Source organism: Corvus kubaryi, unplaced genomic scaffold (genome assembly GCF_017639235.1).
Source record: "Corvus kubaryi isolate FWS band 111438036 unplaced genomic scaffold, C.kubaryi_AGA036_p1.0 66, whole genome shotgun sequence".
Classification (NCBI taxonomy): Eukaryota; Metazoa; Chordata; class Aves; order Passeriformes; family Corvidae; genus Corvus; species Corvus kubaryi.
In genome coordinates, this window is record NW_024582054.1 from 20,660,550 (window position 1) to 20,675,377 (window position 14,828).

The window sequence follows — 14,828 nt, forward strand, 5'->3', positions numbered from 1 at the left end:
AACCCAGCCATGGACTGCCACACAGCTCAGACCAGCCATGGACTGCCACACAGCTAAACCCAGCCATGGACGGCCACACAGCTAAACCCAGCCATGGACTGCCACACAGCTAAACCCAGCCATGGACTGCCACAGAGCTAAACCCAGCCATGGACTGCCACACAGCTCAAACCAGCCATGGACTGCCACACAGCTCAGACCAGCCATGGACTGCCACACAGCTAAACGCATCCAGCGCAACTTCCGGGGGCCGATGGGTCCCTCTCCTCTCCACGCGGAGCCGGCGCAGCCAGCTGGAGCTGGCGGAGCCTCCTGTCTGCAGCCAGCACACTTTGTGCTGAACTGAAGAAGACACCATGCAGCCAGCAGCACAAAGGGAGCGAGGCTTTCTCTACCGTAAAGCCTGAACAAGAACACTCTTCAACATGGCGGCTTCAGAGCCAGAGAGAAAGTGAAAGTGCGCCATGTGAGAGGAAGCTGGAACTGGCGAGAGAGAAAAGAGGGTGGTGCCGCATTTCTCGCACGTAGCTTAAAAAAACTTCTTGCATGCCGTGGTAAGATACTTTAATATCACAAACTGTTTGTCTCTTTAATCCATCTGAAGTACATGGGGGGATGGAGAATGCATGTGTGGCCCATGAAGATTGTGAAGACTGCCTACGCCAGGCTATACAGAAACAGTGAGAGGCTTTTAGAGACTTGTGGCGAAGAAAGCATGTCTTAATATCAGTACCTCTTCAGATCAGGAGTGCCACGGCTTTGAAAATGTCTTCAGTGTAAAGAGTAAGTAAGTGAATAAACAGAGTAAACATTAAAATCACAAGCAACATTCATCAGTTGTAGGAAGAGACCCAACCATTACAACAGCCTCTTTGAAGCCATGGGCCTTATAAGTGAAGAATGGTAAGGCGTTGGAACAAGCTGCCCTGGGAAGTGGTGGAATCACCAACACTGGAAGTGTTCAAATAATACGTAGATGTGGCACTTCGGTACATGGTTTAGTGGTGAATGTGTCAGTTGCAGTGTCTCTGCAATCCCCTCAAGTGTCACCACCCTTCTATTGCTCTATAAAATCTTCATACGGAAAACTACAGGCTTGTCAGCACTGCAACTCTCATTAAACACAGAAGAAGGGGGGTGGCAGACTAATATTTGCATCACCACTTTGAGTAGAAGGGGAGGCTTTAGTCCCAGAAAAGAGGTGATGGAAAGCCACATGAAGAATTAGCTCCCATTTATTATGACAGCTGACAGAGTATAAAGTGGCATCTCTACTGACATAGCCAATCAACACCTTCACTGGAGCTTAAAGGTCTTCAATGAAAAAAACCAAGTTCACTATAAATAAAGGTGCTGCTCTAAAGACCTTCAGTTGCCTTTATCTGGCTTCTATTGCTTCTGTGTCTGATTAGCCTGTAAGTTCTTTTGGTCACCGGTGGCTTTCACCGTTCTGGGTTCAACTTTGAGATTTCCTATCTGGTCATGGAGAGAAATCAAGGGACATATAATCTGATTTATAATCTTCTCTACTACTTTTTTTTTTTGTAGTAGGCAAGAGCTCTCAGAGTTGCTTTTCCTCTCTCAGCAGCTATATAGGGAATGAAAGAGAGGAGATTGGAGCACGTCTCAGTGCCATTCTTCTGATGTGCAGTTGTTTTCCTGCTTTAATGTCAATCAGAAAGTCAAAAGCCCATCAAAGCCTAAGTGCCTGTGGAGCTTGGACAGTTAAGACACACAAGTTTCTGTAGCTACATGCATGTCAAAAAGCAACAAGGTTAACATAACTGGTTCTCTTTGGTTCCCCAGCTTGAGTAATGCCTTTTGCACTTGAGACAACTGGGAGTCTTCAGCATGACTCCAGAGCAATTTCACATGCAGTGTGTACCAGAGTATCCTGAGCATTGTGCTGATGCATCTTACTTTAGTGGATAGAATTCACAAGCTAAACTAAAAACCACATTTGAACAATGATGGCAAAACAGAGGATTAGTGCTATTTTGTCTGTGATGATTGTTTATGTAGGCTATTTGTATTATAATCATGACACCATGAGAAACAATGCCAGATATGTGTTGTGTGTTCTGAAGAACACAGACAACGATCCAGAGGGAATCACGTGAAAGGCCTTCCGTCGTAAACCAAATGCTGTATCGAAAAGAAGATCAGATGAGTAAATCCCGTTTTGTCTACATACTCTTCCTCACATGCACAGCGTTTCTGGGAGGAATACAGAACCAATGCGTGTGCGTGGAGGAAGTTCCCACCACTCGTTGGCTAAGAGTAATCACTTAATTAATGTAAACATAAAATTTTAGTTAAAAAAAGAAATGAAATGGCGGTGGCACAGCCTGGAACTAACCACCGTTTCACAAAATGGGTCATTAATTTGTCACCTTGAACACCACTCGTTCGTTGCGCGCAGAAGCACCATTCTCCCCATGGAAGCCCATCTTGAAACGCATCTCCTAAAGACAGGTGGAAGAGCCCCGAGCAATCAGTGCTCCCCGCCAGCCCCGGGGCGCTGCTCGCGTTCCTGTCCGCTCCAGCTCCTCAGGAGGGACCTGGCCACGGTCCGCACCTCGGCACTTGCCGCTGCCCGCTCCCCTCCGCGCAGGGACGCCAGGCGCGACACTGAGAGCGGGTCATTCCTGCACCGTTTAGGGGAAAGGATTAATTTCGCCAGTTAATTCCTTCCCCCCGGCCCGGCGGTGGGGGAAGGCTCATGCGCGTTGCCATGGGTGCCGGAGGAGCACCCAGAAAGTTGCGGGAGAGGGGCGGGGAGAAGGGGCCGTGCCGCCCGCCGGGGCTTAGTGCCCGCCCGGCGCCGCGCTGAGTGCCCGTGGGCAGCTGCTCTCGCCGCGGCGGCTGAGTCGCCCACCTGCTGCCTACGGCTGGCGGCGGGGGAGGAAAGGGATAAACTTCAAAGTTGGCCGGGCGTGCAGGGAGCCGCATGGATGTGTCCGTCCCTCGGCGCTGACTCGCAGCCCGCGGCGCGCTGTGGGGCGGCCGCTGCCCGAGGAGTGCGGGGCGCCGCCGCGCCGCTTTCTCCGCCGCCGGCCATGGGGCGCGGGGCTCAGCCCGGCCCCTGAGCGCGACGCCTCGCCCCCCCGCTCCGGGCTGCCGCCGCCTCCCCGCCCGCCGCCACCTGCTTCTCAGAGCTCCGCTGCGCCGCTGCCGACCTGAGGCCCTGGGCATCGGCTTCTCTTCGCGCTGCAGCCCGACCGATATGGAGACGTCCGCGGGAAGCCGCCGGGAGTGATCCCCGCTTTCTCACCGACCCATTTGGCCGTCCCCTCGGCGCCCGCGCTCGCTCCGATGGAGCTGGAGGAGACGCCGCTTGCCACCCCAAAGACCATGCTTCTTATGCTGAGGAAAGTTCGCAAGAGGCGGGAGATGCTGCTGCAGCAGCTGGGCTTCATCTGCGCCATCCTCTTCTTCGCCTGGTGCATGTCCAGCCTGCTCTCCAGAGCGGGTGAGTGGCAGTGGCGGCGGGACCGGCGGACCCCGGCAGGGCCGGGCGGGTGGCTGGGGCGGCCCCGGGGACTGCAGCTGCCCCGGGGCGGCCGGGCTTTGGCGGGGTCAGGTGGCGGTGGCTGTTCCCGTTTGGAGACTCCCCGTGGAAATGCCCCGGCGTGCGGGCGAGGCGGGGGAGCAGCACGGGTTCCTCGGGAGAAAGCCCAGCTCCGGGCGGATGCGTGGCCGCAGCCGCGGGGAGAGGGGGAAGCTGCGCCGCTGGCGCCTGCCCGTCCACGGCTCCCCGGCCCCGAGCCCGCCGCGCCTCTCGGGTCGGGAACCGAAAGGGCACCACGGGGCAGCTCTGTGCCTGGGAACGGCCCTGAAGGAGTTTCCCCCCTGCTGTTGCATCAGAGTGGAGTTGTCTCCAGCCGCCTGTGGTCCCCTCTGCAACTTCGGGCTACCTTCCGTTTTGTCCTTAGGTTGTAAACCTCCATCAGCTATAGCTGCTCCTTTTATCTCAACCTCACACTCACCCCCAGCACCTCTCCCCCCGTTACCGTATAGATTTGACAGAAAATTCTGCATTTTAGGCTAGGAACAGTGCTAATCTTACGTTTTGCAGAGAGAGTATTATACAGTCTTTTGCATCCTTTGTGCAACTGCTGTATTGGTAAACTGATGCATTTATAATTAACCATATCATTCCCACTTGTTTTTCTGCCTGCTGGCACAGTTTGGGCTGTAAGTGTGCAGTTTCAGGTCCTCATCAAATACAAAGTCTAAGGTTGCTGGGACAGCACTTGGGTCTCTAGGTAGGGCTGCCAGCAGTCCTTGAAGATTTAAGAATAAAATCAACTAAGCCTATCACTAAGCATCTCTGTTTAATATAAGAAACTCAGATTTCAGCACAATTAGGATGGGTCATCTGCTTAAATTATAGCTGAAGTTCAAGTGTGTGCTTTAAGGAAGAAAAATCTGCTGGAACTTGTCATAGTTTGTAATGCTCTTGTGCTCAAATTATTGCCTGGCTTGTTTGAGCTGCATCTATGATGGCAACAAGCCATCCATATAAGAATTCGGTGTCTTAGACCATATTACCATATTGCTCATCTTAAAACTTTCAACTTGAAAACAAGTAATGGGGTTATGAATATGCTTGCACAACTTGAGGGGTTTTTTGGTACAGTTGTTGTGTTCTAGAACTTTTTTATGTTTTCATGAAAAATGTCATGACTAATGAAAGGTTTTAATCTCCTGGGTTATCAACTAAATCCCTCATAACCTAATTTTTGATGGTATGCTGCATCAGGTAGGGTTTTTTTTTAGCTGGCTAATTTGCAGTACATATTATCCATAAACACCGACCATCTGTTGTCTATGTTTCTTATAATTGTGGCTCAGAATATTTTACTCTTGATAAACTAACTTCCAAACAAGATTTCTTTTTCCAAGAGTCACTAAGAAAACACAAGCATTACATGATGACTGTATAAACTAAAATTGGCCAAGGAAGAATTTTTGTTGTTATTATATTCATTTGAAATAAATAAGATTGAGGTAGAAGTGATTTAATTGAGAGGCTCTATTCTTTCTTTGATTATTGTAATTGCATATGGTACATGATATCACAAGTGCACCTGTACTCTCTTTAACAGGTTTCATTGAGAATGATTCTGGAATATGAGTTTTGGCAAAAGCTCTATTGACTGCTAAAAAAGTTCGGGTTTTTTAAGACTTAGGAGGATTCACTGTGATTTCCATTTTCTTTGACAAGTTATGAATGGTTTAATATTATTAAGCATACCCAAGACTGAAAAGTTCAGAATAAACTGAAATGTAACTGGAACATATCCATATGCATTTTTATTTTTTCGTGAAAGCAGTAATGTAATATGTGCAAGTACAGATGACTAAATGGAAGTGTGATTTTTGCTCATGTCAGCATAACTGGGCTGGTTTCATCTATAGGAACTGCTAAGTGTTGACTTTCACAGGTACAGGCTTCAGCGTTTGCTTGCTGCAGAATATTTTCCTGCTGTGGGTAACAGCCTAGTGTTCTGATAGTTCTGATAGCCAGGACATGCCAAGAGCTTGGATGTGGTGCCTGGTTGCACCCTTTGGAGCTAGGGACACCTAGCACATGTCTGTTTTCACGTGCTCCGGTCACACCTTGGATTTTGCCCCATTTGCATTCTGATGGTCTGTCCATGCTCCTTGATAGTGGGCACATGTAGTCCAGTAGGGATTATGCAGGAAAAAATTTGTGCTAGTGGGCATAACATCTTTTTATTTAATATAGGCCAAGAATCAGCTACTCCAGACAGAAGCATTGTATCAGGAATGTGGAGGAATAGAAGGTTGATGGCATCGCCTAATGGGACGCACGAAGAGAATTGTACAGAGCCAGGTAAGATGGGAAAACTTTGCAATGTCCTATAAGCTCTTGAGATGTATTGAGTAGTTTTGTCATGACCAACCAAGCTGCATTGATGTGTAACCACCAGCGTTAAACTCAAAAAACCCCAACAAACTAGGACTGTTCTGTGTAGAAATAAGGTTTATTGTGCTACATAATGACATGATTTTATGTATCAAAGGTTATGTTTAGTTAGAGGAGTGTTTTGGGATCATTGTGAGACTAGTGCTGACAATTTGATTTCTGTAGTTTTGTTCCTTTGGTGATTATTCATTTCTGTCCAGCTGATGCTGTGTGTATTGCACAAGTCATGAGAGCTGTGCCCCTCTTAAAACTGTGGGTAGCTAAACATGCAGTGTTTTAGATGGCATCTGAGCGCAGTGATTTATGTTCATTACCATTACACAGTTAATCATGTTTTGCTAGTTTAATGATAAACTATGTATTCAGAGTAGGAATTTATGTTGTGTGGAGGGGGATGATAAGTGATATGGAAACCCTGGAATCCATTTTACTTCAGGATATCTATCTTGGCCAGGCAAAAAAAAAATTGATTGAGGGCAGGAATAGATGATGCATTTTAGTATCAGTGTTAGTCCACAATGCTTTCATCTTCCCATCTGTCTTTCCAGTGTGTATTTCCTTTCTCTCTTTCCTGCCTCTCTGTGGTTTATGGTGTGTGGGAGATGAGACATTTTGCCAATGGCACTAGCCAAGTTAATTTAAAGTTCAGATTTTTTTTTTTAATGTGACTCTTTGATAGCAATGGAGTCTATGCCTTCTTGCCAACAGTGTCAAATGAGTTCTAGGATACCATCAGCCCCAGGTACTAGGAGAGTTTGGAGCAGTATTCCTGCCCTCACTTACATGTTTGTTGTAATACTGAGGTGCCTGTTGTGTAGATTGAGGATCACTACTGTGCTTATACACTCCTAAAAGAGGGGTGGAAGAACATTGCTCAAAGTATGTGGGTCCAAAAGTTTTAACTGTATCTTCTTGATGTCCAAGAGCTTCCCTGTGCTTTTGTTACAAACTTCATGGGTCAGTTTGCTGTTGTCTGCATCTGTAACCTTATGATGCTCTTGATTTGTATGGCAAAGTTGTTCACAAACAAGAAAGAACACAGAAAGGACCTTTTGGAAATACGTAATGATTCTTGATGAGTAGTCAGAAAATACTATTCTTTCCCACTTCTCTTTCATTTTCCTCCATGTGTGTGGATGCATCAATGTCATCATGTGTGTTTGCACATACTTGGCAGCATACTTGGAGTCCAGGCAATGGAGGCCACAAAATTGTAGAAGCTAGATCAGAAGGATACCTGTCAAAGTTCTGATGGGGACTTCCATTTAGCATGAATGAGAACTTTTTCGCAATGATATGATAAAACTACCAAGGCAAAAACATGCATGTAAATTGGAATTCCGGAAGCAATGCTGACTTCTTCACATGTTTAAAACAAATAGTTCGGCTTCCTCCATTCTTCTAAAATTGTAAGATTAAAGAACAATTGGAATAGATAAATACAGCTGGGTCATTTTGATGTGCTTTCTGAAATTCAGGTCTCTGAGGTACACTTCTCTCTGTAACCACAAGAGATGGACACAAGGGAGGTCCAAATGTGCCTCAGGATGCTGAAGTTCTAAGAAAAATATCACAAGACTTGCGTTAAATTAATAATTTCCAGTCACAGTGATGGTGGTAGCCTTTCTTTTAAAAAGTGTTTCTTCAGTTAGAACACAGATTTCCAGATCAAATCTGTCACAGGATTGCAATTGTAGCATTTTTAATCACTTCCTGTTATTCTGCAGTTATGTACTGCTTATCACTGTGTATCTTCTGCAGCTGAAGGGGGAATTGAGATGCTGCAAGAGTGACTAGATGTAAGCTGCAAATAAAGGGAACATCTGAAAATAGCTGAAAGTGATGTTTGTTGGGCAGGAGTGGGTCCATAAGAACCCATTGTTGTTGTTGCTCAGTAACAACTTCTGTAGATTTGGGGTGGGGTTTTTTGTTGGCTTGGTTTTTTGTTCTTTTGTTTTTTAGTGCATGAGATGCTGACTTGCTTTTTTTTTTCTTTTTATTTCTTTTCATTCTTATCTGGTAGCCAGGGATTGAGATTTATCATGTAACGAGAAGGTAGCAATGACTGAACACTCATCAAAAAGGAGCAAGTAGCATAGCTCATCTTTGTGGGAATGTAGCTTCCCATGAATATACACATCCCATGATGTGTAATCACATGACTACAGAGAGAGAAGTCCCAGGAAAGGTCAAGAGACTTGATGGAGATTGCATAGAAAATCGGTGAGAGTGTGGATTTTCAGTTGGAATATGAATACATGGTTCCCTGTAGGCTCCTTTATGAGATGTAGTTATTCTTACCTGTGTCATTTCTGTGTCTGCTCTAAGCATGAGGGGCCATACAAATGCATGGCTGTATGTATGGTATATAGCAGTTTTCTTTTGTTATGTGGATGTTTTTATATGTTTTTAGGATACAAGGATTTCATAGTACCTTGAGAAATACCAGTTCTTGCTGAGAGCCTGTTAATCCCCTGTGTCATTGCTGTGCCATTGATGTGCTCCCTTTTCTTTAGCTTTCCACACAAGTCTGCAGCTTTACCTCCCTTTTTCCAAAGGCTTTCAATGAAGTTAATATATTTACCACTTCACACAATTTTCTTATTTACGTGTAAGTAAATAAAATAAAAATCCTTATTGTTAGAAATGGCAGCTATAGAAGTTTATAAGACCATGAGATCCCTGCACTTCATGACACTGGCAAGAAAGGCTTAGCCTTTGTAATATATCTTGGGATAAAAACTCCGTAAACTTCTAGAAGTAATGTTAGAAGCTTGTGGGAGTTGCTATCTTCCAGAAACTCACATAATCTACACTGTTTGAGATTAGTCTCATTTGCTGAAGTAGATAATTTTGTATTGTGTTTTTCTGGAAACATTGATAATGTTTCTGGGGCCATTGTAGCAGAAGAGAAAAAATGCTGAAGTCTTGGCAATGCTGTTTTTAACAAGAACCAGAGGACCCTGAAAAATGAAAAGAAAATATATGTATGTGTGTGTATATAACTAGAGGAGATTAAAGATTCCATTAAAGATCCTTCCTGGCTTTAAACTTCCCCATTGTTGAAAGCTCCTCTGCCATGATAAGATATCGGTCTTTATGTTGTCCTGTAGGCTAAAGGGCTTGTCGATTGTATGTAGAAGGCTCTCGACTTCAGAAATTTCATGAGAGCCTGAGATTTTTGAATTATGAATCTTATGTTTATTTGGTGTTGACTAACTCTCTGGATGGCTGCTGTGGGTATTCCTCTTGGAAGGAAACCAAACTACCTTTTCTTTATGGGTCTGGGTAGATTTCTGTGGGAGGAGGAGTTGACCTGACCCTCGCTTAAAGCAGAGAGATCAGAAAGGAGGAGTAGTTGTCTCTAGCATCTTAACATACTCATTAGTTTGCAACCGATTTTTTTGCCTTATCCAAGCTCTCACTTCCATCTGCCATCAGCTCGCTAGCTTGTGGTGCCATCTGCCCAGCAAGTCTGATTTGTAGCTTCTCTGCTCCAATGGCTTGCCTCTTGTTTCAAAATGTTCCTATGTCTCCATGTCCTCCAGAACTCCAAGTAATGTTTCCAGGGCACTTACAAGGTGGGGTGACTGGGTGTCATGATGTTTCTTACCACGTCACTCCACTGGGGCATGTTAGGCTATTAAACAACTGATCCAGACTCTGCTGTTGCGAATATTTTCAAGTAATCCCTGTATACAGACAGAAAATATTTTTTTTTTCTGTGAATCAGAAATGTATGGGAATTTATTTCCATTGTCTTCTGACATTAGTCAGTGAGTGGCCTTGAAGCAGAAAGGCAGGGGGATTTTCTTGCCCATGGTTTGTCAACCATGGACAGTTCATGAGCTACACTGGTTTTAAATAGTTGGTGATTTGGTTCAAGCATGTTCCTCCCATTGTTATTAGTGGCTAAAGATTAGTTGTGGACTGGGGGGAAAGATGGTTAGCATTTCTTCCTGAGCCGTGCTGCATTTTTAGTTTACAATTAAAAGGCACATTGTAGCAATGCTTTCTGTTCTTGCAGTGAGAGTAAAAGAATCAGTCCTCTACAGTAAAGTGTATTTTCCAGTAGCATGTGTGCAACTGAGTTCTGACTCAGGATCAAAGTCATTAAGTCTGTGTATATTTTACACTGTTAGTTATAACCTTGGGGACTCATGTAAGATGTGGTGCATTGTAGAGGAACTATAGAAGTCTTAGACAGTTTTGTTAGTGTACCATAGACAGAACAAGAGCCTGTTATTTTTTGCTGCAAAAATTGATGATGACTAGAGAAGACAGGACTGACTCTTCCAAGCAATTTTCCAAAGGTGCAGAAAAAGTTATTTCTTACACACTTGTAGTAAAGACATTATAGGAACTATTGATTTCCATTAGTTTTATTTAACAAACACAGTGCTTATTTAAATGCATAAGTCTTAACATGATGGATTGATGTATCCTTTTTTTCCTTAGTTCTTATAGAAACCTTAATATAGAAGATCATAAACTTAGAGTAATAAATGCTGGTGGAATATGTAATTTTGTGCTGATGTAAATTTTCTTTAAACAGTGTGATAGTATGTATTTCTTTTAAACAATGAGCTCATGATCTTCCCTAGATCAAACTTCCATTTCGTAGCAGGGATAAATGCCTTAGACCTCCACTTTAAGGATGTGGCATTAATAATTTCACTGTAAACCTTTGTTTCATGAACAGCCTAAAAATTAGTAAGCTCAGCATGACCTGCATGTGCTCTTACTGTGCATTCATACAATACCTAGCACAGAAAGACCATGGTCTCATTGAGATAATACAGGCAATTACTGTGTTCTGTTATTTGCAAATATTCCCCACTTGCATATTAGTCAGACTTGTTCTCTGCCTTGATGCATAGAATATGTGAAACTGTTGCAGTATGATAGATTTATCGATAGTGCATAAATGTGGATTTAAAATATTTTGTCACTCCAGTGTGTTATGCCCTGAAAGACCAGGAACGTTATCAGCCATAAACATTCTATTTTTGTATTGGTCTAAAAGGAAATGAAAATGAGGAAAGGCTTAAGAAAAAAATTCTTAGTTACTTTATGCATATGGTGTTCACATAACATATAGGTGCAGTGTCCTGTGAATGTGTATTTATTGATGTAGTTGAAACACTTACTAATCAGCTTGCATGTAGCTTATTTTTGTAGCCCCTTGTCATGTGGTGGGGTTTTAATTGTTTGGGGCTTGCTTCGGGTTGTTCCCCCTCACCCTGTGACTCCAGACTCCCTCTTGACGCTGTAGATGCTGAGTGGTAAACTTTATTGATTGTGATCTCATTTGTATGGCTTCTGATTCTGGGGAAGATACATGTGTGACAATGTGAAACTACTTCTAGTGGGATAGTTGATGGCAAATGACAAACACTTTATTACAAGTTTTTCTTATGTGACTGCCAAGGTCTCTTAAATCAGAATTCACACCTATGCTGAGGTTGAACTTCTGACATTTTTGTATGGCCTATGAATGTGGGTATTAAATGGTTATACAGGTAGGTGTAGTTGAAGTTAGCTGGGAAAAATGGAGGGGTTTTTGGTTGTGTTGGGTTGTTTTGTTTTGTTTTGCTTGTTTGTGGTTTTTCTGTGAACCAGTGTAGGAAATGTGCTTTGACTGAACATAGAATTTGGAAAATAATCATCCTTCTTTTTGAGCTGTTCATTTTCTAGCAGCGTATTAATACTGGCATCCAAAATAGTAGAAAGAAATGAGACAAACATCTCTCTGTGCTTTGACTCAACCTGCCAGCAGCATCCCCTGGAGAACTGAGAACAGAAAACGAGCTCCAGGGTAATTTATCCATTTCACCAGGTCTAGGTGTCAAGTTTGCTGGAAGCAGTTTAACACACAGTAAATTAAGGTCTGACTAAAATGTCATGTAGAGATGTAGTAAACAAAGGCAAATTAAACAAATAGTATTTTCTTATGTTACTGTATATTCTTAAACCTAGTAAAAATATTACTTAATATAATCTTCTTTTCATATGACTCAGATTTATTTACAGTTGGCTTGGGTCCAGTTGAAGCACGCTGTGGATAAGGACTTTTATAAACTAAGTCTTTGCTTTGAAACCAAGAAGCAGGCCTTAAACAAAAATTCAAATTTTTAAAATGTAGCCACTTCAGAACTAAATTTAATGTCTGTGGACGCAGGTTCATACTTGAAACATCCAGGTTGAATGCTCTGGAGTGCTAGACTAAGATCTCAAGTTTCCTGTATTAGCCCAGCTTTAGTATTTAGATACCTGATTTGCCTGTATTTCAAACCACATTACCTGAGCATTCCTTAGATGTTAATGTAGCAATAGTGCAACATCTCTTTTTCTGTAACTGCAGACAACTCAGCCAGAGACCAGCTGTGTAAATTATTGGCCTGAGGTGAAAGAGGAAATGTGCGATAGAATCAAGTCCAGACACCTCAGTTTAGATTTGGGCTCCTGGAAAAATGATGCTTGAACGAAAGTTTGGGCTAGTATGACCTCCTGAAGTTCCATCCAACCTGATCTGTCCTGTGATATGGTATGGAAGTCAAATGAATTGCATTTCACTCAGGATATATGTGAAATCCTGAATTTGGGATTTCAAAATCAAAATTAACGAGACTTGGGCGTGCAGCTCTCTGTGGTGTTGCTGACTGATTCACCTTTAGTGGGGGATAATGTGCGTGTATTTGGATACGTTCTTCTCTAGTATGACTGTGGAGATAGACTGTTTTGTGGATATGTGCCCCATTTTCCACTCAGAAAATGGTGATGTTGGTATAAAAGGTGTGTTTAAATGTACCCATCCTTGTCCATGTCTGATATCACTTCTGTGATGTTGCCTTGTACTTCAGCTGAGACTGAAAGCACTGGTGTCTCACCTTGTATCATGTGCAGTTGTTACCGCACCTGACATTCTTAGGAAGTGGGTTGAAAAGGCCTTGTAAATCAGCCTGTGAGCATTAATCCATACTCCAGGGCTTGGCCTAGCACTGTCTTTACGAGATACTGGTTGCTTGACAGATGCTAAAACACTGGATTCATCTCTTCATCTCTGTGCTCTCAGTGTTTCATCAGTCTGTGGCTTGGACCACCAGTGTGGAGGATTCAGACAAAACTGTACAAGCGCAGAACTGGGCTGCAGGGAAGTAGATTGTGAAACGCACCTGGAGATAGAAGATTGTCACCAGAAGCTGCAAGAGGAATGGAGAAATTTGGGGGTTGGAACTGTGGTGTAGAAAGGCTAAGATTATCCTGTCAGGCATCCTGGAGCTGGAGGATAGATGAAAGAGACATGTGAGTGAAGGGAGACTGAATTTGGATAGTGAACCATGGGAGAATCTTGGGAATAGCAAGGCAAAGAGGTAGGCCCTGGGAAGTAGTAAGCAGAAAAATTGATAAAAGAAAGTGAAAAATCAAAATGTAGAGAGAGGTTTGGTTTTTGTTGGGCAAGAAATCTAGAACTTCATTATGGTAAATTAGTTTTAAACTTTGTTCTGCCAATATTTCTGATAAAAACCCTTATAATTGTTTTTTTCCAAAGTTATAAATTTTATTATACATATTTAGTTCTGTATTCATTATGACAATGACATTTTACAGAATAGATGTGGTTACCCATCTAGCAGGCTGAAACCTGCTGACAATTCAACTGGCATCAGTCCTATTCTACCAGGAGGCAAGACTTTCAGGCAGTAAAGAGTGGTGGTTTTCTGTATTATTTGAAGTTGACAGACATTGAAGACTTTTTAGTAGAAATTGTAATAGCCTTAGTAACCGAGTCAGATTAATTCCTGCTGGTACTCTACTGGTAAGTTGTAGTACAGCAGAGCAAACACTTCAGATGGAATGCAGGTTACCATGTGTATGTTGTCAGCCAATTGCTTCTTTTTTGCAACATGAGATTAATGGTTTTATATTAATGACAGGTGCTGCATTAATGATGCTGAGGGTGACATTATCTGCCCACAGTGAGTAACAGTGGTAAATGTACCTTCCTGCAAGCAAGAAGATGATAATTTAGACTCTGCGTGTTCAGTTTCCATACATGCTTGTTGGAAGATTCTCAGAGATTGCCTAAACCTGATGAATTATTTTTCCCCTGCATATGATACACTCTGTTGTTTAGTGGGTTGAGGGTAATATGATTGAATCTATTGCTATTCAAAGGTATTTAAACCTTTTAATAGCAAGATGTAAGATATTCACAGATGGTGGGAAACATTTAAACTTCTGGAATGGAATTTCTGAATGATATTTATGTTTAGAAGTTTAAATTGACTAAAATGTGGAAAATAGATTTATTACCCAGTCCCTCCATTTACTTTGAATCAGCTTGTGCTTTGAGTTTTGTGAGCTCCTAGACCAAAACCAACTCTTTGAGAGAAGCAGTTGTCCTTTAGAGCCTCAGGGAGCATATCTGTGCTCATCAATACATCATGACATCAAAACATCAATACAACCATGACAGTTTACAGCAGCTGAGGCTCTGCCCTACAGATTTAGTGCTGGATGGTGGGATGCTGCTTCTGTTTTTCTTTGATGAGGATTTTCTTCTTTTACTTTTCATGCCTTTGCAAAGGTTGCATTCTGTACTTGATTATGTCATGCTTTTTTAAATCTCTCCATAGGATCTTTGACTGCTGTTGCCTAAAATTGTAAGGCTTTTTTTACCTTCTGAAGCCTTTTGCAAGCCCTCCTCTTCCCTGTTGCTGCTGTCCTTTGTCTGCTTCATTTACCTGCACTGACACTTTGAGATGTTTCCAATGTCCATTTACCTTTTCTTGTTATTTTTATGCAGACCCTTCCAGAGCAGAAGATGAAAAAAACTATCTGGGATATTATCACTCTCTTCTTTCTTAAA

At 42.9% G+C, this 14,828-nt stretch overlaps 1 protein-coding gene across 1 annotated transcript in view; it reads left to right on the forward strand.

Moving 5' to 3' along the window:
* The first annotated feature begins 2,800 nt into the window (after positions 1 to 2,800).
* Positions 2,801 to 14,828, forward strand: part of LOC121673698 (ras and Rab interactor 3-like) — a 160,598-nt gene continuing 148,570 nt past the window's right edge. The window contains exons 1-2 of the mRNA XM_042047299.1: positions 2,801 to 3,472; positions 5,756 to 5,863. Of these exons, the coding sequence (XP_041903233.1) occupies positions 3,316 to 3,472; positions 5,756 to 5,863 (265 nt within the window). The 5' untranslated portion in view covers positions 2,801 to 3,315. The remainder of the gene's footprint in view (positions 3,473 to 5,755; positions 5,864 to 14,828) is intronic.